We start from the raw sequence: 24,504 nt of genomic DNA, 5'->3' as shown, positions 1-24,504 counted from the left end.
ATATCCTACTTTCAAAACTTGCTACTCCAACATCTAAATCCAAAAGTCAAATGAGTCTCTGAAAATTCAAACTTTTTATTCAAACTGGAAGCATCTCATTTGCATATAAGGTGACAAGCAGCAGCCATTTTTTTCTTCATTCTTTTTTTGTCTGCACTGAACACTACAGGCTGCACACAAACAGGTTTGTACTAATTTTAAGGTGTTTAATCACATGACCAAGGATTGCAGGGTTGTTAGTCGCTATCATTATGTGGTGTGGTTGAAACTGAAAGGTAAAACAAACGATGTTAGCTGCAAGTTTGACTTTAGTATCTTACAGTTCTGGATATACATCATGCCCACATGAGTTAATAGCAAAAAAACTTTTGCTTCAACAACAAAGAGAAAACACAAAACTTCATCTTTCACAATCCAAACAAAAATACGGGACTGTTATTTCGAACCTAGATCAAAATAAATACAGTTAATAAACACCAAAGACACTTTTAGCTGTAAGTAATACGATGTGAAATTAATCATAATCATTCATGTTTTAGTGACACCATCACTGGTTATGGAGCCTGTAGCACAACAGCTCCCCAAAAAGCTAGCAGCCTTCAGAGCAAATCTCCAATTTGTCCCAGGATATAGGAAGACTCTCATCATGACTTGACTCTTGTCAATTTGGCGTTCTCAGACACCATGGAAACCGAGGGCAGCAGAATGCAATGCATACTCCACTCTCTACTGCTACCTCCCTCTTGCCCTTCCCTTACAGCTTGTCACTCAAGTTCCAGCTTATTCCTGAACTTCTAACTCACCCCAGTACCTCTCCAGCTTACTCTTGTGGCTTTTAGCTTACTCTGCAGCTTCCAGCAACTTCGGTTCACTCCTCTAGCTTCTAGCGATTCTACCTTACTACTGCAGTGACTTCAGCTCCCCAGCTCACTCCAGCAGCTCCCCAGCTCAATCCTGCAGCTCAAATACTTTCATCCACCAGCTCCTGCAGCCCACTGACGTTCGGCTACCTGTATCAGTGCCCACTAACATCCAGCTACCAGCTCCTACCTCAAAGACCCAAGAATCTCAATCTTACAAGATGGATGTTCTTACTTCAGCTGATCCCGACTCCATTGCCATACATTTTACCCTTTTTTTTTTTGGTAAACAATTAAACATGATATCCAATTGTCTTAAACCGCACATGTTTTTGTCATCTTTCTTTGCTATTGCCGTCATTTTCTTTGCTTTGTGTCTACTTTATTAGTTGTATGGTCGATTGGCACCCTCACGCATTTCGCCCCTCTGTATCGTGCCCCAGCTCTTCTGACTCACCTTTCCTACTGGAATGATGTAACATCTTACTCCATTTTTTACTGAACAGATACGCAGTTTTATTTAAAACTTGAAAATTACAGAAAAATTATAAAAACGGTTGTTTATATGATTGACGATTGGGATTTTACTTAATTGATATTTTAGTTAATTAATAATCTACCAGCTGCTAATATTCAAACGATGTCATAATAATTAAATGCAATATAATATATATAATAATAATAACTTGGTAAAAATAATATTTAAATGATCATTAAATTGTATCAAAAATAGTTATGAGGTCTAATTACAAGCGTCCAATCAATTTCATTGACAAATTTTCAATACTCCTTTAAATATGTCTTCCATTTTATGTTTATCTCATCCGGCGTTTATTAGAGCAGAGGTTCTCAATTGGGAGTAAAATTACACCTTGGGGGTAAAAAATTATATAGTTAGGAGTAAATAATTAAAATACCTGATAATTTAAAAATAATTTTTTTTTTTCAGAGTATGTCACATCTAAGAAACATATATACCTGAATTCATGTATTCAATATGCCGTTGGCTTTCTTATTATGGATTGTGTGGAGACGCCTCAGTATCTGCTGACATTCGGCCCCGCAACACTTCTATTTTTCTGTTCATCATTTTTTCGTAATACAAATTAACTTCATAATTTTCTATTTAAGAAAAAGGTTGATTTTCTTTATTTTTGTGATACGAATGCATAATACTATTTATGGATAAAACTATTTTTATACAAAATCTAAAGTCATAAACAATAAAAAGGTTATTTTTTACTTTCTTGTTTTTCTGTCACTTTATGATGGCTATGAATGTTTTTTTTTTATGGAAGTAGGGGATAAATGGGGAAATACATCAAGCCGAGGGCATCAACGAGGGAGGAAAGGTTGAGAATGGCTGTATTAGAGTATGGTGTCCAGGCATTTGTTCCATATCTAATATATGATATCCAGCATATGGTACCTCTGCACCATACGCTGGATATCTACTACGGGATTTGTCTTACAAAAGCCATGTTGCAGTTACCAATAAAATAAAAGATCTATTTTCTCTTGTGAATCTATCCCCCACCACTTAATACCCCTGCTGAGCGATTCGGCCACACACTGACCAATATGCACATTGATTCCTTCCGTCTCCTAAGGAATCTCATGAACTCCTTGAAGAACCACTGTCAGCCAGCATAGAGAGCTCAACTAGCAGCCAAGTACAGACTCCTCTCTCTCTCTCTCTCTCTCTCTCTCTCTCTCTCTCTCTCTCTCTCTTTTCTCATCCCTGTTCACTGGACATTCCAGCATAGACGATTTTCACTGAAGATAATTGCTGCCCGACCTGGACCTGGAACTCCACAAAGAACTGCTGCCTGACCAACATACCCAAATAACTTTCTACCCTTCTTTTTTCAACCCAGACGCAGTCCAACCTTCAACTTTCTGCCATCCAAATAAACACTTTCATTGTTTCGTTTTAAAAGAGGTTTCATTTTTTATTCTATGCTTTGCGTTCAACTATCAATTAATTATTTCATTATGAGTGCAAACAAGTATTACCCCTAAAGCCATTTCAAGAAATATAACCTTTCCTCCTTTGTGCCAACAATTAGATGAAGATATCATTTTGGCCTACAATCTCCTCAATGGTCATTATGATGTACCTCAGGACCTACAATTAAACTTCTACGGCAGAACAGGTTGTAATAGTTAACGTTTACACTAGTGATGGGACGATTGGAATATTTTTCCTGATTCTGATACAATTACCGATTCCGTGCTAAATTCCTCGATTCCGATACAATTACCGATTCCAATTCCGATTCTTTATAAATCTCTAATTATTTAACTAAAAAATTGTTATTTTCCCCGATTTTCGTAAAAACATATGTAAAATATGCAGATATTTTCCTAAACATCAAAATACACCAGAGAAGGATGATCTATCGATTTTAGCTTTATTGGTACTTAAAGATCAATAAATATTTATTATTTTATCATTATTACCAGCAATGGAAGATTTTGATTTAAACAAAATCAAATAAAAAAAAACAGTTAAAAGATCGTTTTAGCATCGGAAAATTGGTACAATTTTTTCGATTCCAATACAGATTCCGATATCCTCAAGTCTTCCAATTTTTCTGATTCCAATTCCGATTAATCGCCCCTTAGTAGAATTTAAAAACAAAAACAAAAAAAGAAAGAAAGAAAAAAAAAACAGTTTCTATTCAAGTTCTGTAAAAGTGACCTTTTTATGATGTTTATTCATTAAATTATCTTTGGTGCTAGTGCACTATGTGTATCAGAATTTTGACTACACATTGATTAGTAATTTTTAAAGGTAAGTGTTTGTTTTTTTTAATTTATATCGATTTTTTCTAAGTTAAATTTCGTTTATTTTCTTTAAATCTTTTACAGAAAACCGATTTAAAAAACAAATATTGCATAATTTGCTATTAAACCTGTTATTTTATTTTTATTTTTTTTTATATATAATTTGGTCCTTGCTCCTTTAACTGAAAAAAATTCAGGTTTGAATTACATTTTTCAAGTTGTTAGAATCTTGGAAAGACAGGGAGTCGAATTATTCAATATTTTTTCACGAATTCGTAAGGTCAGTTTCTGACACACCTACTAGTGCAGTGCACTTACTGATACGCGCTATTTTTTAAATCGTATTTCCAAGTTTAATTAAAGTTTTATGATATGTTTTTTATTCAATTGTAAGGTTAAAGTATAGAATAGGTACAAAACACCCTCTCCTCCCCATGTTAAGAATGGCTTTTTAAATAATAACGTTATTATTTCAGCACGGATCAATAAGTGCACTAGTATCTTTCTCAAAAAAATGTTTCCTTTAAAGAAATTTACAGTGATTAGGTTGGTTATGAAAAGCAAGGGAGATAATCCTGTCAAGCAAGGGAGATAATCTTGTTAAACTTGTATCGCCAGATGGCGCTGTGGAATTTATACCAACATGGCTGAAACACTTACACATGTTTTGCGATGTTGGAATCGTTTTCTTCGGTTTTTGTAAATCATCGGATAATTTACGAATTTCCGACGACCATATCCATCTGATATATTTATTCATTTTCCCCGAAAAGGTAAGCCGGACTTAATTTGATTGGTTTGTATTCTATAAGACTTATTACGTAAACAGAAAAGAATCGGTTTTTTTGTCACGATTTATATTACTTCTTTTCGTAGTCGTTCATTCAATTCATTTGTTTGTTTATCGCGAAATATAAATATATTTATTTAAAAATAAATAAGATTTTTACGTCTGCAAAAACGAACAATTGTTGTTTTCTTTAAAAACAAAACAATTTCATTATTTCGTAACTTCGCAGCAGAAATCTGCGTAAAAAATGAAATGAATGGTGGTTTTGTACATTACAAAGAAAGACGACATATTCAACAAGGGAGGTAAATTGTGACACAAGGGAGATTTTTTTATTTGATTAAAATGGTAAATTTTTACTTAGACTCCACCTTAAAAATCACCCTTAAAGTGACAACTTTTATAGATTTTCGAGTATGCTGAAAACGAATATAGCATTTAAATTATATAACAATGGCCACCACTTATAACATAAGGAATTACATTGCTTAATATCTGGAAAACTATTCGCGGAAAATTTAAATGCGATATTCGTTTTCAGCATACCCGAAACCCTTTAAAAATCGTCATTTTTAAGATGATTGTAAAGGTGGAAAGAAAGTAAAAATTTGTTTTATTTTGGCTTTGTTCGGTTTTCTGCTTAACGATAAATGCCCTGGAAAAGTCCTTTCTGATCAATAAAGTTTCTAAACATAAACGTTCTGTTCGTTTACGAAGAAGTTTTAAGAAGCCGGATGTATAATTTGATTAATGATTCACTTGCGTACATTAATTTAGGACGCTATAAACGTACATTAACGGAACAAGCCGTTTTTGAAGTGTGGGGTTTAGGTGCAAGTCCAGAGTTCAACCTAATTACAAAAAAAAAAATACAGAAAATGTTATATAATTGTACGTATTCGTCATAGAACGAAAATGTCATATTTCAAAAATCATACAAATTGATCCAATAGTATTTTTGTTAGGCCTGTACGCCTGTACGAGAGTGCTCACACCCTAATGCGTGTTTTACACTCTTTTTTTTATTATTATTCTGACGATTATCATAGATTACCAACTTAACTATCATATTAGCAGAAAAAAAAATTGGTACTCATACACTTATTGATCCGTGCTGAAATAATAACGTTATCATGTAAAAAGCCATTCTTAACATGGGGAGGGGAGAGTGATTCGTACCTATTCTGTACTTTCACCTTACAGTTGAATAAAAAAAAAACATATAAAACTTTAATTAAACTTGGAAATACGATTTAAAAAAAAAATAGCGCGTGCATTCATTAGCACCAAAAAATTAATGACTTTTAAGAAAGAGATTCAGATTCACTTTCTCGTTATAACGTTCTGCTTCATTGCTACCTGATTTACTATCCATTTCTTTACAGACGTGTCACGTGATTAGAACGTTATGAGAAACGTCATTAAATTTTTGGGTACTCGTACAGTTTAATCAAAACATTAAAAAATGAAAATATGGAAAAAAACAAAAAGGGGGGGCTGGCGTACACGACGACACGAGTGCTCTTGCTGTGACCCTTGCTCCAAGTTTGTACTCAGTTCGATTATTATTTTATTATTAATAAAAACATACCAAATTGCAAGGTCCCCTCCTCATGTTAAGAATGGCTATCTAAACAATAACGTTATTTCAGCAGCGCCGATGAATAAGTACACTGCACTAGTACCTAAGTCTGTAATTTATGCTAATCGTCGGAAAATTTTTTTTAAAAAGGGTGTAACTAAACGCGCATTTTAGGGAGTGCGCACTCTCGTACAGGTCCGCCTTTATTTTTATTTTTAACTAAGAAAATCAAATTTGAATCCGCCATATTTAATAAAGGGAGACAACTCTATTTTAAATACAGACATCAAAATCATCCGTGTAATGGTTACGATTTACTATTAAAATCGTGAATTATTATCCTGACGCTCCGCACTTTTTTATTCACACAAATCTTATAATACGGATGGCTACAATTGTAAAAATAATTTGTTTTATTTTTCTTTCATTTTGAGCTCCTTTTTTCTCCCGTTTGTTTTTGTTTTCTACAATGAATAAACCAGTTTACAAGTAAAAAATAATTTGTTTTTACGAATTTAATTTTTTTTTTTCTCTCCCATTTGTTATATTGGTATTTGAGCGGAGAATCTAACATTTCTTTTCATTTCGAGAATTTGTTTTAGTTTTTAATTACTAACACAGCAACAGCACAGCGGAGAATTTAACTTTTTTTCTTTTTTTTTTTTTTTTTTTTTTCTCCCATTTCTTATTTTGAGCGGAGAATTTATTTTATTTTCATTTTGAGCTCTTTTTCCGATCCGGCGTTACCTTTTAGAGGTACTCTTGCACTTTACGATCCGAGCTATTTTTTAACGCTATTATTTAGAAACCTATTATTTAACATGGGAAAGGGAGGGTGTATTGTAACTATTCTGTACTTTCACCTAACAATTCAATTAAAAAAAAGGTAAATATGAAGAATTACTCCACCCTCAAATTCCTTTAAAATTACCACTCTTAAAGTTTTTCGGGGTCGCTGAAAATGAAAATAACGTTTAAAATTACGGCAAACGAGTAGTTTCCAAGATTGAATTTACTTGTAAACTGGTTTATTAATTGTAGAAAACAAAAACAAACGGGAGAAAAAAAAAATTATTTTTACAAAATTATATAATTGATGTGTTTTTTGGAATATGCCTTTTTCGTTTCGTGGCAGGTACATAATTTTTAATTAGGTTAAACTCCAAACTTGCACCGGAGGTTACTGTGGTTTAGAACAAACAAAAACTCCCCCTCGAAATCCTTCTGAACTTTTGACTAAGCACATCGTATACTACACTTTGATCTGAAAGCCGATAATGTCTCTTAAATAAAAGCCAACAAATGAACCATATGGTCGCTGAACATTTAACTTCTTTTTTTTTTTTCATACGCAATCACAAATAAATCGATTGTAAAATCCCATACGAAGATGGCCGTAAAATAAATCGGCATTTGTTCATTACTGTTTTTTAACTCCCTCCTTGGAAGGATAGACAATTTACTGAATTAAAATAGAAGGTGCTTATTCAGATTGGCATTTATAAACTGTTTATGGTTATAAAATTTTTATATTGTACCTATTTGCCACGGAATAAAGATTGTATATTCCAAAAATTACACAAATTGATCAAGAAGTTTTTCGTTTATTTTTTTTGGGGGGGTTTTGTTTTTTTATTTACGAGAAACAAATTTCCCGTTTTTTACCGATAAGTGACAGACGAGGCCGTGTTTCTTCAGAGAATATAAAGGGAGATAATCAGCGATTATTTTGAGTTTCCATCTGCATTACAGTTACCTGCTCTTGTCCACTGATTTGTTGATTTCATTTTTTCACATCATCGAAACTGTAAAATTTTATTTTCATGAATAAAAAAAAAAAAAATCCTTGATCAAATTACATGATTTGGGGAATTTTTCATCAACGTATATACCATTCACTGGACAAAGCAGGTGAGGATAGAGCGCCAGAGCGGTAGCTCTAGATATATCTAAGACTTTTGAAAGAGTATGGCATGAAGGTCTTCTCAGGAAAATCAGATCATACGGTATCACTGGACGAATACTTAACATGATTAAATTCTTCTTAGATAAGAGAAAAATCCAGGTTGTCCTCGATGGTCATACATCTAAACAATATGATATAAATGCAGGAGTGCCTCTGGGTCTATCCTTGGACCTTTATTATTCCTAATATTTATAAATGACCTCCCGACAAAATTGCCTCTGAGATGGGTGTATATACTGATGACAGCATGCTATATAACAGGTACGAGGGGAAAACAAATGAACACATATCTAAGGAAATGGCAGAAACACTAGAGGATGACCTCCAATCTGTAGTAGAATGGGTCCAAAAATGGATGGTCACATTCAATGCTGCCAAGACTAAATTTGTTTCCTTCAATAATTGCAAGAAACCTTCCCTACCACCAATAGCAATGGCCAAAGATTCATTATCTGAAAGTACTTCTTTTAAACTCCTCGACCTAACGTTCATAGGAAACATGAGTTGGAATAATTACATTGAGAGCATTGCCAGGACTGCTGCGAAGAAGGTAGGCTCACTCTACTGTGCTAGAAAGCTACTAACGCCTGAAAGTATGCTGTACCTCTATAAGGCCACCATTCGCCCATGTATGGAGTACTGTTGTCATATTTGGGCTGGTGCATCTCCTAGACAAGGTTCAAAAGAGAATTACCAACCTGATAGGCTGTCATCTAAGCTGCAACCTCTGTCCCACCGATGAAATGTTGCATCCCTCTGCTTGTTCTATAAATATTTTAATGGTGAATGCTCTGACAAATTCCAAGCACTTGTGCCCTCACGACGTAAATACCTTCAACAAACCCGACAAGCAGCTAAATCCCACCCCTACACAGTGGAGATCCCTAGATGTAGGAGAGCTTTCTACTCCAGTAGTTCCTTCCTTAGAACTGCTAGATTTTGGAATTCCATTCCGGCTCCCTGCTTTCTCAACTGTACTGGCATGCAGAAGTTCAAGTGTAACGTGAACCGATATCTTACTGCCCAACTCCCTACATAGTAGCCCAGTAGCTTATGTCTCTGATAGTAGCCCCCTACATAAGTGGCGATGTGTCTTGTTTGGGGTGAAAATGCAATTAAAAAAAAAATTTTTTTAATCTTCGTCTTGTTAATGATATGTGCACCATACAAACATTTCTGTATTTTCTTGAATTTTAAATGTTGCCATAAATGCCAATTTGAATAAGCCCAAAATAAAATTAAGGAAATTCTGAAATGAATGAAAGTTGTTTTAAATTTATAAACCATAAATACTTTTGTGCTCCAAATGTATAAAGATTTTGACCTTTACTTAAAAATTCACTAAAAATTAGGAAATTAAACAATTTTAATGAAATTTTCAATATTTATCAAATAACTAGTGAGTGTGCCCAGCGTTGCCCAGATGGTGTAGTAAGAAACCCCGGGGGAGTGTTAAAAAAAAAAAAAAGTGGTAGTACCTATTTACCATGCCTCCCCACGGGACAGAGTTAGACACCAGGGTCGTTTTTTAACATGGAGAAAAGGTACAAAAATAAAAAATTGTCTCAGTCGTGAAGGACTGCACCTTCACTGAAAGAGAACACGAAATGGAAGTGCAGCATCTGAAGAACAGATACTACACTTTGATCTTGGCCAAAAAAAGTGGTAGTAGCGGGCGAGTGGGATTAAAACAATAGTAGGCGGTCCAGGTAGAAAGAGGTGTGTTCAAAAAAATGTGGTAGTAGACAGGCAGGCTCGAACCCGTAACGTGAAGGAGAAAAAAAGGTAAGAAAAAAGAATGTGACGTCTTAACGCGACCGGAAGTTCAAAAAAAGTTTAAAATTAAACGTAGTCAATCCAACCGAGATGATGACTTTGCAAAAAAAAATTTTTGAGGCAAAAACCGACCCCCTCCTTGTAGAAAACTGCCCAGGTGAGGGAATTAATGTTTTTGGCCAATTTTTCGATATTTGTCCTCCAAAAGATAAAGCCAAACCGGAAGTGGCAAAGGTTTAAATTAAGGCTAGTCAATCAAAAAGAGGGGATGACTTTCGAAAATATCGACGAAAAAAGTGACTCATCCCTGTGCCTAGTTGAGTGCGAAGGAATTAATGTTTTCAGCCAATTTTTCGATATTTGTTGTCTGATGGGTAGAGCTTCAAAACAATACCGATCTCATGAAAATCCGTCGCTGCTGTCGAAACTTTTAGGCAGATATACAGACATATATATATACATACATTTAAACAGACGGGTGAGATTTATATTATAGAAGAAGACTAGCCTGGGTGTGTGGCGTTGCCTGAGTGTTTGGAGGTGTGTGTTGAGCAGCAAAAAAAAAAAAAAAGTTGGAGTAGGTCGGCAGGTTCAAGGCGGAAAAGAAAGTGGTGTGGGTAAGGGTGTTGGTTGAGCGCAAAAAAAAGAAATAGTAGTAAGCAGACTGGAACCCATAACGCACCAGAAGAAAAAGAGGTGAAAAAAAAAACAGACGGTCTTACCGATATGCCTACCGTGGTTGTGACGTCACGAGTGGTCGAAATAACACCTTTTATGCGACGTCGAGGGTTGAATCACTTGCAAAAAATGTCAGCGAAAAAACGGACCCTCCCTGTAGAAAAGTGCCTAGTTGAGGGTGAAGGAATTAATGTTTTTGGCCAATTTTTCGATATTTGTCATCCAAAGGATCGAGCTTCAAAATGATACCGATCTCGTGAAAATCCGTCGCCTGTGTCAAAAGTTTTAGGCAGACATAAAAACATGCATACACACATTTAAACAGACAGGTGAGATTTATACCATAGATGATCATGGAATATAACAAACTCATTATTTTTATTTGCATCTTAGCAGAAATGTATTATTTTGTATAAACAAAAAACATCTTTACTAAAGTTATAGTTTTCAGTCGTAAAAAAAAAAATGGGTGAATTTATTTTTGCTTTTTTATGAAAATAAAGCATCATAAATTGTAACAATAAAAAAAATTTATTTATTTATTTTTTTTTTTTTTTTTTTTTTTTTTTAGGAATATTGTAAAAAAAAAAAAGCCCTTAAAGATCATATTAACAAAATATTTTCCTGAACGTGTGACCTTCAGCGTAACATAATTTTTATAAAATCTTGAAAAATAAAAACTAAAAAAAAAAAAAAAATGAAAAATTTAAAAGCAGGAACACAGAAAAATAATTAAATTAAGAAATGTTAACAATTATACAAATGTTTCCGATAGGAATGTGCGAATGCACAGCTGGGGGGGGGGCGGTTTGCACTCCCTCCCTTCAACTACCTGACATCATTTTCAGATAGCCTTTTAACTTTCTGACATTTTGAGCTTTTGTAGAACTAATGCACAACAATTTTTCATTTGTTTTTATTGTGCGAAGCCAGAATTCCTCACTTTTGGGGGCTAATTAACCTATTTTTTCCGTAAGAAACACGCTGACATTTACCGAGTAGAATACCGTTTTACATTTCACCAAAATTGTGTTTAGGTTGGGGAAGGGGGCGCGGGCGCGGTGCTCGAATACCCCTAAATAAACAAATTAGTGGTCGAAGTTTTGTTGTAGCGTAAGGTAACATTTATCCATTTTGACTTTGAAGTCGTATTATTTACCTCCTTACATCAAGTGGCTTCATGCCTTGTCTGGAGCAATTTACACAAAAAATAATTTGCTAAGAATTTTAAAGTATGTTTAAATAACTTTCTATTCAACAGTTTAAAGGCTTCCAAATTCCCTTTAAATGTCTAAAAGTCACAAAATAATTTTTTTTTTAACTACTAACAAAATGTTAAAATGACTGACTTGTTTAAAGAGACGAAATGTATTTCATTTCTGTGATTATTTTTTGCTTAAACTGGATTTTAAAACAGCAAAAAAGATATTTAATACATTACACCATTTCATTTTTTAATAGAATCGATTAATAGTAAGTAATAATTATAATTAATAATAATTAATAATAATGATACTAATAATATGGAAATCAAAAAATGAGAAAGGTGGAGGTAAGTTTTAACAGTGCAAGTCCAGAATTTAACCTATTTAAAGAATAAAAAAATACAGAAAAATCTTTGAATATACCTACCCGTCATGGATGGAATGAAAATATATTCTCAAAATCACGTAAACTGATAAGGTAGTTTTTATATATAATCATTTTCTTACAGTTTTTAGTGATTTTAATAGTAAATCGTAATCATGACAAAGCCGATTTTGATCTCTGTAGTTCGAATTAAGTTGGTTCTCTTTATTTATTAAATATTGCGAATAAAATTGTCTCCTCATAACATTTGATTTTCTTGGTTAAAAGAAAACTACTTGATTAGTTTATGATTTTTGGAATATGACATTTATGTTCCGTGACATATCTTTCTGTATTTTGTTTCCTCTTATTCTTCCTCTTATATTTATTATTAACAACAACATATTTTTAACTCCTATTTTGATATTCATGGCCGACCCCGGGTAACGCTAAGTCAACTTGCTCGTATTTACCAAACCAAAACGTTAAAAGTATAAAACATAAATCGGTAAAACTCATTTTTGTGTACTTGAACCTCCAACACTAGGATTGCAATATAATCATTGAATATTGCACAATCATATGAAAATGTTTCGGTTTCATTAAAATTGTCCAACTTGCTGTTTTTATCTCAGTTCATTTTGTTTGGTGGACATCCGACATCATGGACTTAGCTGAAAGGTACGCAGTTTCTTTTTTTTTTTTTTTTCAATCGCTTCCGTTCGGCACTATTTCAAAACGACATATTTATAAAACCGTATTTAATGATTTTGGAAAAAAAAAAAAAAAGTGCTCTGGTAGCAGCACAGCAGCACGGTACTAAATTGAAAGATGAATTTGGAAGACAAAAATCCTATACAATTGAAAAATGGTCTCAAATCCACAGTTTATTTTTTCTTTCTTTATATCTGTTAGAGCACACACACAATGCGAGTGGGAGAGAACCTGAGGATAGTGCTCAATTAAGAAAATATTAAAATAAGAACGTAATATTTATTTATACGTGTTATAGAGGATCGGAAAAACATTCGTACCGCCTGTTTCAGATGTCCATTTCCGGGCAGACAGGAGAGTGGAAGAGAGTCCGGCATAGCCGACTAACTATAGGTCCCTTCTGTTTGGATTTGAAACCGACGGTACCAATGTTTTTTTTTTTTTATCTTTTATAACAGCACATACACACACAACTTTTATTCACCTCCAAATACGGTATATTGCCACTGGGACATAAGGAGCTACTGTGATTAGCCTAGGATCCATATTTATCAGGGGAATTCTAAATGGGGAGTTGTGTGGCAAGGTGTTCACATTACATTTAAATTTCTGCATGTTCGTACAGTCAGAGAAGCAGAACAGTGAGTTAATTCCAAATGCAAACAGTCTGAAGTAAAAACGTTTGGTGCAGATGGGAACCTTTATAGTGAAGGGGTGGGATTTTATTGCCAGTCAGGCTGATCAGTTGTGTTTACAGTGAGAAGATTCAAGTTTGTCGAAACGTATTTGAAAATAATTTTGATCTGAACAAATTATTTTCTGGAATTAAGTCATTGAATATAACGCATTATAAGTTGTTTTCAAAATATCACTCTGCGTATATCTTTCGGATTTATATTCAGTTAAAAACCGTATATTTTGCAAAAATCACATGTCGAATGCATCCATTTTTATCACTTTTGATTTTAATTGAAAAAAATTTACTTGATAATGATTTCCGGTTTTCAAATCGAAAATCGACAAGCAGTTTATCAAAAACCATTTGCCCATTTTAGGTTTGGATGTCTTTGTGTATATAGGGGTGGGTGGGTGCCATTAATTGGATTTTCATCATTTCTTTTAATTATTATAAGAAAATCAAACGAGATTTTATTATTGAAAAAAAAATTTTATTACAAATAATCAAATCAAACTTTGAGAAGTGGAATCCTACGGTTTTAGGCAATCACGTGTGATTTTATGACTTTGAAACGTAATTAAAGAAATTTGTTTGACTCTCACCGAAAGGTTTACAAATTAGTGAAGTTAAAAATTCTGCCACAATAATCAGTACATGTGTGGGGGTCGTCAGGCCTTTTTAGGAACTAACTTCCTCCACAAATAAATAAAAATAAAAAGAAGACTTACATGCAAAACAAACGGAGGTTTATTCACAGAAACCAACCATTAACAAATAAAATATAATTCTCTTTATAATGAGTTCAGAAGTCCTTTTTAAGTGTTCGTATAAAAAAAAGAGAATGTCTTTTTTTTTGTTAACTGTTCATATGTTAAAACATGTTAAGAGAGGCAATAGGTAATGTTCGCCTGTGAAATTGTATGAAGCGCGCGGAGCGGTGAAAATGAAAGAGTGATAGATGCGTGGAACGTCCGAATGAAAATGTAGTTGAGAGAGAGATTTGATGTTTGTGTGTGCTTAAATACTATTTGGACCGGCTCCCAGCGAGCTTAAAAAGAAAAGTTTAGAAAAATGTCCTTGAAGAAATGCCATTGGACGGAAACATCACGTGGGGTGCTCTGTACTATGTCCGCTCGTTTTGAGTCAATTTAATATATAAGGCCATGCCGGAATTTGCGCGGGAGTTATTTTTTATTTTTCACACGCCAACATAATCATAATCATACTGCGCGCCTAAATTGTATTTATTTTTATAACAATTTTTAATCCGAATCTTAACCGTGTCAACTGGCACACATTGGGTGGGTTTCTACCACTATTTTGTTTAATTTTTGAGCGATTATCGAGACTCCAAAAATGTGATCGTCTCATGTGTGTGTGTTAATGTAATACTCGACACTATTTGTTTTTTAAACTGAATAAACGCTTTAAAATAAGTTAAAACATTAAAAACTTATCTAGATAGGTAGAAGACTAACTTATCTTACCTTTGGTAATAATTAGTTGTTATATATTTGTTTGTTTTTTTTGTTTTTTACCACTTTTTAGTTTTGCCGTCTATTGGTACAATCACTTATCAATGTCTGACGTTTTCATTTCAACCATTCTTTCTTTTATTTTTATTTTATTTTTCTTAATGACATTATTTTATTTAATTGTTCAAACAATGAGTTGCCTAATTCATTATCTTCAGCCTTTTATTTTGTGTGCCATGTTTGTTTGGTTTGATTGCTACTTAATTCTAACCTATCCTAACAATCCGTCTCATAATGTGATGAAATATTTTCATTTCAGTTGTTTGAAAATGAGGACGACGTCGGAGAAACTTGTACAACTTCAGAAAAACCCACAAAATATTCGAAACCTTTGCATTTTGGCTCATGTAGACCATGGTAAGTTGACTTTTTCTTTATTTGAAAAAAAAATTTCTCTGAATTTTTGAGATGAGGATTAATAAATTTGGATTACTATTCTCATCTTGAAGTGTTATTCTCACGTTTCAACTGATGTAACCTCTGATTTTCTCAGATGTATTGTTAGAAATTTGACAATTACATCATGCCTCATTGTATTTGTTTTGGACCAATCATATTGGTCGATTGTATTTACTGCAGAGCGATTCGCTTTTGCGTTTTTTTTTTTTGTTTTTGTTTTTTTCATTGCATGCCTTTTGGGTTTCATCAAGCCAGCTGTACAAGAAGGATCTATGAAACTCGCCCACTGCATATGAGGCATTAATGGAGCTTCCAACTTTCGTCTCTTTGAGACTTTTATTTCAAGCCTAAATAATTAGGCTCTTTGATTATTATTTAAGTCCACTAAAGACTTTTTAGGTCTGAATTGCCGACCTGTTATCAAGGACTTTGTCTACATGAACATTAATTATGAACTTCTGTAATATCGTCTCAGTGCAAGAACTGAATCTTTTTATATCAGAAGGCATCATATCGACCCCCTTCAAACGGCTGCAAACTCATATCTTTGAAGACAGATGAACCTGCTTCCAGTTCCTTTCGAAGATGAAAGACTATCACCTTTTGAGGTTGTTAACAGCTCTATTTACAGAGGCAAAACGGGCATTCCTTTTGAGGATCAATAAAAATTGTATTGAATTTAAAGGTAGGCCTTGTTGTGTTTGTCTTATTTTTCCACTGTTTTGGAGCAAAAAGCATGTGAGATAAAATATCTAACAGTATCTTGTCAAACTCTAGGAATCCACACAGAGTTTTGAACAGAACACTTTATTTAATTTACGGGGTATTAGCATGCTTTCCTTTCATTGGTTATGATAGTCGAAGTTCGCAAGGATCCGTGACCTGACAGATGAAATGGTAAGCAAGATTTGGTTCTAAGCAACACTTCTTCTGACGGCTGAAAGTTCTATCCTCGATCCAGACGATGCTAAGAATAAAATTTTGAATTACTTAAGAGTTTTTAATATTCTTGTTCTGTCAGCCATGATTGAGTAGAAGTCTTAAGTAATTCGCAATTGTATTCTTAATATCGCCTTCACTGAGGATTGAACCTTCAACCTCAAGGAGCATTTCACTTAGAATTTTACCTAATACTTTATTCATTATACTACAAGTCCTCATTTCCAAATTCCGACTAGATACACCTGAAGAAGGTCGAAGGTTACATAGTCTGAAACATTTTTCTACAATGTTTTAATTTCCACATGTCTTCTAAGTAATGTATTTATTTCATTGTGTCACATTTTAAAGATATTTTACTTTTAACTTTGTTGCAAAACAAATATTTTTTACATTTAATTCTCATTCAAATTTATCAAATTTTATATTTCTGCAGTTTTGTTTAGTTTGCTAGTATAGACAAAGTTGGAGGAGCTAATCCTATCAGTCTTAAATCCTTTTCCTGCAAACAATTACACTATAGTAAAGAAATAAACAAGAAATCTAATTAGTTAATTTTTCCAATTACATTGGATATTTCATCAACGCTGCAAAGACTTGCGAATAACAGTTAATGATTTTTGATCTCTTTACAATTGTCCCTATTTACTTATCTTCCTCAAGGACAAAGATATGGGTGAGGTTAGGGTCCAGGGTGAGGTTAGGGTCCAGGGTGAGGTTAGGGTCCAGCTCCTCTGAAAAGAATTACTCTGCTGGATGTGACAAAATAATATTTTTAAAAAAGTTTGTTTTATTCAATTTTCACTCCAAACAAGGCACAGTGCCACTTTGAAGTAGGGGGATACTATCGAGGACATATGTTGCTGGGATATTATGAAGGGAAATGAGCAGCAAGATGTCTGTTCACATTATATTTGAACTTCTGCATGTCAGTACAGTTGGAAAAGCAGAATCCCAGAAAGGAGTTCCAAAGTCTAGCAGTTCTGGGGAAGAAACTATTGGAGGAGAAGGCTTTCTTATACCTAAGGATCTCTACTGTGTAGGGGTGGGATTTAGCTTCTTGTTGAGTTTGTCGGGGTATTTACGTCAAAAGGGTACAAATGTTTGTAGTTCATCAGAGCATTCACCATTAAAATACTTGTAGAACAGGCAGAAGGATGCAACATGTTGTCGATGGGACATAAACTGAAGCTTAAATGACAGTTCAGGACCTATCAGGTTGGTGACTCTCTTTTGAACCCTAGCCAGGAGTGAGAGATTAGTAGCAGATGCACCAGCCCAGATGTATCAACATTACTCCATACATGGACAAATGGTGGTCTTATAGAGGTACAGGATACTTTCAGGCATAAGTAGTTTTCTAGCACAGTAGAGAGAGCCCACTTTCTTTGCAGCAGACTTGCCTGAGTCAAGACGGATCTCTCTTCTGCTAGTCAAAGACAGAAAAGATACTATATCTTCATCCATAGCACTTGAGCCTCTGGAGGGGCATAGGCCATCTACAACTTTTGTAGATGTTTTTGTAGTGAGGAGTTCTTTTTACAGGGTGAGGGTGCTGGCCTCACGCCCAACCTTCCCAGAAGGTACATACAGCACCTAGCCTATCCAAATGGTCACCCATCTGGTACTGGCTAGGCTCAATGTTGCTTAACTTCAGTGATCTGGCGAGAATCGGTGTGTCAACGTGATTGTGCCGTATATACATCTTCAGCAGAGTCTAAACACCAGAGAGTGTTCAAATTATCTTTGAAAAATAGCGATAAAATAAAATAGAAAACTTCTGATAATTCTCTTTACCTTTGTTATTCGTCAAAGTTTGAGATTATTCACTCACACAGGCCATAACCTGTGGTGTTCCCTGGAGGTGGAGTGACAACTAATCTCCCCATATTTCCAGTGTTCTACACCTCTCTCAACAACCATCACAGATTACTTTACATTATCGCAACAGCTACTTATCTTTGATTTCTTGCTGGCAATGGCCATTGGTATTCCCTGGAGTTTGAGTGCCAAAAAGTGTCCTTGAGACCCCAGTACTCTCCTCACTTTTCAAGTGGAGGTCTGGTTAGTGCGCTTCCTTCTCGGTTTTCTCCATCCCTTCACAACTCTTTGGTGTAGTGTCATATGATTTAGACGCCACTATTTATGGTGGCGGGAACATTTTCTTTTTTTATTATTATTCAAACATGTAATCATGTTTGTGTTTTTTCTTACATAGAATAATATCAATATTTCTTGATAATTATTTTAGATGTGTGGTTGAAGGAACAAGCTATTAAAGTAATTAACTCCCTTTCTGAGCTGATTACTTCTGAGAAAAATATTTCATTTTGGATCGGATTGTGAAAATGAAACCATAGAGTAGAAACTAATAAAAAAAGAAAAATAGTTGTCACAAGTACAGAGTTAGAACAAAAGGGGCGGTTTTAATGAGAAAATCTAGCTCCGCAAAAAAGGTATTTTGGATTGGGACAAAAATAAAAATTTGCAGTCCAGAAGAAATTCTCCTTCATCAACCAAGAGACAAAAAGGGGTGGGGCATGGTTGTGGTAGCATGCTCTAAATTATATTTTTTACAAAAAATAATTTGCTAATATTACTCACAGTGTTGCTTAGAATATATATTCCATAATTCAAATGTTAACTTTTATAATTTAGGTTTTCCCAAACACCTACATATTGATGCTCCTGTGTGAACTAATCCTTTTAAAACTGTATTACTTAGTATATACTTTGATGTTGATCAATATAAGGAATCTTTGATTGCATTATAAAAACTCTTTTTTTTCTCCCCAGGAAAAACTACTTTGGCTGATTCATTGGTCGCTAGTAATGGGATCATTTCCCAACGGCTGTCTGGCAAGGTTTGTTCATTTGTTCTTAAAATATAATCTGTATACAAGAAGAGTGACGGCGAAAAGAGGGACAAATTGTGGCAGAGAATGAGTTGATGGCACCATCACGTTTGAAGTTTATACATATAGTACTGATTTCAAAGGTTAAAAAATTGACTTGGGTACGTAGCACCAACTAGAATAGGGATAAAAATATCAAGCACTTCAGCTGTGTTTTATACCCATTCAGCTAACCTGACAGATAGATAAGAAATATTTAAAATTAAAACAATTCTAGTTATGATTGAATTTTCGCATGCGCAAAAGTAATAGAAATATGTTGGCAAGTTGAAATGAACAGCTTGTATTTAAAGTTGCTGACATATTTCTGTATGCGTTATTCGTCCATCCAAACAAAGATTTTACTCATTATAAACCATTCTTGGTGTATAGTTACTATTTCTTGCTTGAAGTGGTTTAATTTTAAATATGTTTTATCTATTTGTTGATAGCTCAAACGGTAGGAAACGCGGTTGGACCAATAAATGCTTTAATTTCGATGAAGTTTAGAAGTCATCCTAATAATGTGAAGTTAACGGATTTCAATTTCTTTCTTTTTAAATTAACAGCTATTTTGGCAAGAAAAGTAAAGTTGATGCAACCATGTTGAGTCGAACTATTTAAGAGTTAGAATCATTATGTTATGAACAAGTTTTAATTATAAATTGAGTCAGATTTTTTACTGTTGGCGTCAGCATATTTTGAGGAATTGTTTATACAATTTGAGAATCAGACGTTGAGAAATAATGTCATGTTATGAAGAAGGTAATTATGATTTGAGTCTGACTTTGATTTATTTTTGTATTTGAAAGTCAACTAGAGTGTCAAGGGCTAGCGATGCCTGGCCGTGTGTCGAGGGCTAGTGATGCTTGGCTGTGCATAGGAGGTAGTATACTCTTGCTTTGTCAGACATGACTGAGTAGAAGTCCTAAGTAATTTGCAATTGTATTTTGAGTGTTGCCCTGCATTGAGGATTAAACCTTCAACCTCCAGAAGAGTGTAACTTACGGCTGAATTTGGCTACATCAAGATCAAAGTGTAGTATCTGTTCTTCAGATGCTGCACTTCATTTTCTTGTTCTCTTTCGGTGGAGGAGAAATCCTTCACGACTGAGACAATTTTTATTTTTGTACCTTTTCTCCACGTTAAAAAACGACCCTGGTGTCTAACTCTGTCCCGTGGGGAGGCATAGTAAATAGGTACATACTTAATCCACCATGTCCGTTTGAAATTCGGTGCAGAGTCCTGAGTTTGACAAGATATGCCTGGAGAAGGTCAAAGGTTACATCAACTGAAACCTGAAAATACCACAATAATTATTGATTATTCATATTATTTGGACTTTTTGGCCTACTCTTCTCGGCCAAAGAATCCAAATAATGCAAATGATCCATCGTCATTTCAAAAATTTAGAAACGTGACCTCATGCTGTACATCCACGTTTTTGCTATTTTGCATAACATTTTTTATTGCTTGCCTAAGCAACAACTGTTCAAATAATATACATGGTTATTGGTCCTTTTCTTTGGAAGCTGTTGCTCCTTTTTGCACTTATCTTTAAATAAAGACTTTTTATTTTCTCATGCAAAAACTGAACTCTTTTCCGTAGATAAAAGTGCCAACAAAACTTCAACAAGTAACAACCACATGCTCTCTGCATGTTATTTTTGCCGTTCTTTTGATATTGAATTTATAAACATCTGTTGTCACCCCTCTGTCAGTTTATCCCAGTTGACATCATGTGTGATTCTCCAGTCGATTTCAACATATGAGGTGCCGCCACAACAACTAAGTTGTTCGGAAATCTACACATGATTTGTTTATAGTGGTGAAGGCTTTGTGTAGCACCAACCACACTTTTTGGTGTTAATGCTAATCTCAGTCGGTGCAGATGACTACCACAAGACAGAGCAGACAGTAGATCGCAGGTGTTTACATTAGAGTTTTCCTTCTAGATGCATGTCTTAACGAAAACTGAAATGCATCTCTCCTGGTTGATTAAACACAGTTCTAGATACCAAACTAGGAATTTCTACGTCTCTGTGCGGTCCACACAACACCTAGCATTCTCAAATGGTCACTCATCTAGTACTGGCCAGGTTCATTGTTGCTTAACTTTGGCGATCTGGCGAGAACCAGTGTGTCAACGTGATTGTGCCGTATATAACGTCATGTACATTCTTTAAATCATCACTTTGTATTTTAAAACTGATAATATTCTGATTTGTTTTCGCGTTTTAAATTCTACACATATCAGGATATTATATTGATCCCCCCACAAAATCACTAATAACGTCATAAAATAATCCAAAAAGAATTAATGTCATAAAACATAATCCACATTATTTCTCGAAACCATAAAATTATTTTAATGGTTGTATTTCTTTTTCTTTAAAATGGTTGAGAGTTATAAGACTTGCATAGATTAGACAGGGGGGTTGTGGTCCCTTTTCATTTTAAGAGTTGCATGAATTAACCAAAAGATAAAGTTGATCACTGCTCCCTTAGATACAGTGATACATTTACGATTTTCCAAGTAAAATATTTCCAATTCTTCTAATGCAATACGTGGACTGTACATAAGCATCATTATTTATTTTAATTAGTTTAATCATATCAAGAAATGTTTTCTGGTACTATCTAATCAGGTTGTCCGAAGATGCTGGCTTCCTGACTAAAAGGTCCTGGATATGACCTTAAACTATATCCAGTGGTTAGACCCCAGCTTGCGGGCTTTGGGGAGTGTGGAGCCACCCTTTAATTGCCATTGCTCCCAGGTCCACTCTGACCCGGAGTGGTAGTACCTGTTAGGGTCCCAAATATGGGTTAAATAGAATCTGACTTAAAAAAAAAATATACTCCATTAAAAATCGTTCCTCAAAATAACTAGATTCGGCATTAAATAACCTGAAAAAGATTGATATGCCATAAAACAAAAACAACCAACCAATCCTGACCAAAAAAATTGCGCCAAACATTTATGGCTTCCTCCCCTTTCTCTTTGTAAAACTCAATGTTCTGCAACGGCAAAACCAAAGATAACAATTTTCCTCCACAGAATAACCAAATCGAACACCATGAGTAAATATTTAGCGGAAATATAAAAACTTTCACTAAAATGAGCAGATTTGGAATTAAATAACCCCAAAAACGTGTTGACATGTCACAAAAGAAAGCAACAAAACCAAAGACCATGAATAAATTATTTGGAAATGTAAAAAGCGTGAAGCATAAATAATTTTAAATAAAATGACTGAATTTGGCATGAAATTACCCGAAAAGGGTTGATATGCCATAAAACAACCAAGCGGTATTTTCACATGCATCATTGTTCAAGTATAAGCTTTCTTTATGTAATCTGCAGTCACGCTTCTTAGTAGTAGTATTTGTCAATATTATTATTGTTATTAGTAGTAGTAGTATCAATAGTGATGTCATTATTATTAGTAATAGTGTTGTCAATATTATTGTTATTAGTAGTAGTATCAATAGTGATGTCATTATTATTATGAGTGGTAGTAGTGTTGTTAATATTAGTAGTAGTCTTAATAGTAGTAGTTGCAGTAATATTATTATTAGTAGTAGTATCAATAGTGATGTCATTATTATTATTAGTGGTAGTAGTGTTGTTAATATTAGTAGTAGTCTTAATAGTAGTAGTTGCAGTAATAACAATATTATTAGTAGTAATATTGTTAATATTATTATTGTCAATAATATTAGTAGTATTTATGTTTGAGCATTGAATCCAAATTTCAGAACCTTTTTTTTTTTTCTTTTTTACTATTTAAGTCTTTTTCTTGCTTTCTGTGCAAATCATCAGATTTGATTGTCAACAAAAACAGGCACCCGTAACATTCATTTCCTTTGAATTGACTCGATATTTGTACTAGTTGACTGTTTTGTTTGCAAATCTTTTAACACATGCAGTCTCCTAATCCAATGTACTTATTGGGCACCTTTTTTTTTTTTTTTCTTAAACTGCTTTTAAATAGTAAATTTCACACAATACATGAGTCACACTGTCTTATTTGTTGGAGTTGTTTCAAATGCCGAACAACAGGGAAATGCCAATTTACTGACAAAGGACGTTGAAGAAGATGAATAAATTTTTTCGTGAAAATTATATTTTAAGCCGTGACTAAACAGGTTAAGTTTGAGTGGCATGTGAAGTTTCCTACCGGTACCCTGCAGGGTGTGGGGGTGAACTAGAGCAGGTCATCAATCGATTTGATTAAAAAATGGGCGATTTCACTCATTTCGATGGCAATAAAAATATGGGAAAATGAAGCATTTGTTGATAATCACTCAAGCCCGGAAAACGTTGGGTCACTCTGCTAGTAATTTCTAAAACTTACATTTGCGTTTAACGTGAGAATAATATTAGGTGTACTATATTTTTATATGTATACAAATTGTAATTGCATCCGGGCAACGCCGAGTAATACGTATTATTTGACTTGTTCAACTACTACACTCATCCTGGTTGTTCTTCTCACAATGTTTCAACCTAACTTTATAGTTTTAAAGTTATGTATTTTCTTTAAACTTTATAAGCACATCCAGTTTAGCATAATGGTTAGTGTTTGCTAACCAGTTAAGAGACCCAGGTTCAATTCCTGGTCGAGTAATACCAAAGACTCTAAAAATAGTACATGATGCCCCTTCTTAAACTCTCAAATTATACTATAAAGATCAAGGGTAAGTGAAATAATCTTGGGAAAGTAGTGCCCTCCCCAACATCTCTGTAGTAGCCAATGAAAACAGAACCTTCAGGTAACCTTTGACTATGGTTGAGCACTTTCTTTTTTTTTTATAACTAAAAAATTTTAGATTATAGAAATTAACAGAATAAATAATAAAAATGGTAATATCAGAGGATTAAAGCTAGAAGTGTCAAAGGTGTCCTTATTTATTTTGAGGGGAGTATTGAGAGAGTCATCATTTGTTCTTGGGAACATCGAGGGAGTTCTTATTCATCCTAGGGCAATCTTGAGACTGCTTGGTATTATAGTATTTTATATATAAGTACAATACATATTTATCCATTACATATTTGCATCATAGTCACCTTATTGTATGCAATAATTAATATATTTTAAACTTATAATTGTGTTTTTTATATGATCTTTTCCTTATAGGTCCGTTACATGGACAGCCGTGAAGATGAGCAATCCCGTGGGATTACCATGAAATCGAGCGCTATATCTTTGCACTACACACACGGTGAGTGACTTGTTTAAAAAGCTTTGCATTCATTTATAAGATGATTTTCTGTTGTATAGACTAATCATTTTTTTTTTTAATTTTTAACTTTTTTTTTTTTTTTTTTT

At 34.1% G+C, this 24,504-nt stretch overlaps 1 protein-coding gene across 1 annotated transcript in view; it reads left to right on the top strand.

Annotated features, from left to right (window-relative positions):
- The first annotated feature begins 4,227 nt into the window (after positions 1-4,227).
- The window catches only part of LOC145249743 (elongation factor-like GTPase 1), an 80,993-nt gene continuing 60,716 nt past the window's right edge, over positions 4,228-24,504 (top strand). The window contains exons 1-4 of the mRNA XM_080111655.1: positions 4,228-4,423; positions 15,199-15,296; positions 19,074-19,141; positions 24,313-24,397. Of these exons, the coding sequence (XP_079967781.1) occupies positions 15,209-15,296; positions 19,074-19,141; positions 24,313-24,397 (241 nt within the window). The 5' untranslated portion in view covers positions 4,228-4,423; positions 15,199-15,208. The remainder of the gene's footprint in view (positions 4,424-15,198; positions 15,297-19,073; positions 19,142-24,312; positions 24,398-24,504) is intronic.

This window comes from Euprymna scolopes, chromosome 28 (genome assembly GCF_053919585.1).
Source record: "Euprymna scolopes isolate OS-2025 chromosome 28, ASM5391958v1, whole genome shotgun sequence".
In the NCBI taxonomy this organism is placed as follows: Eukaryota; Metazoa; Mollusca; class Cephalopoda; order Sepiida; family Sepiolidae; genus Euprymna; species Euprymna scolopes.
This window is presented reverse-complemented; position numbering and strand designations above follow the sequence as displayed.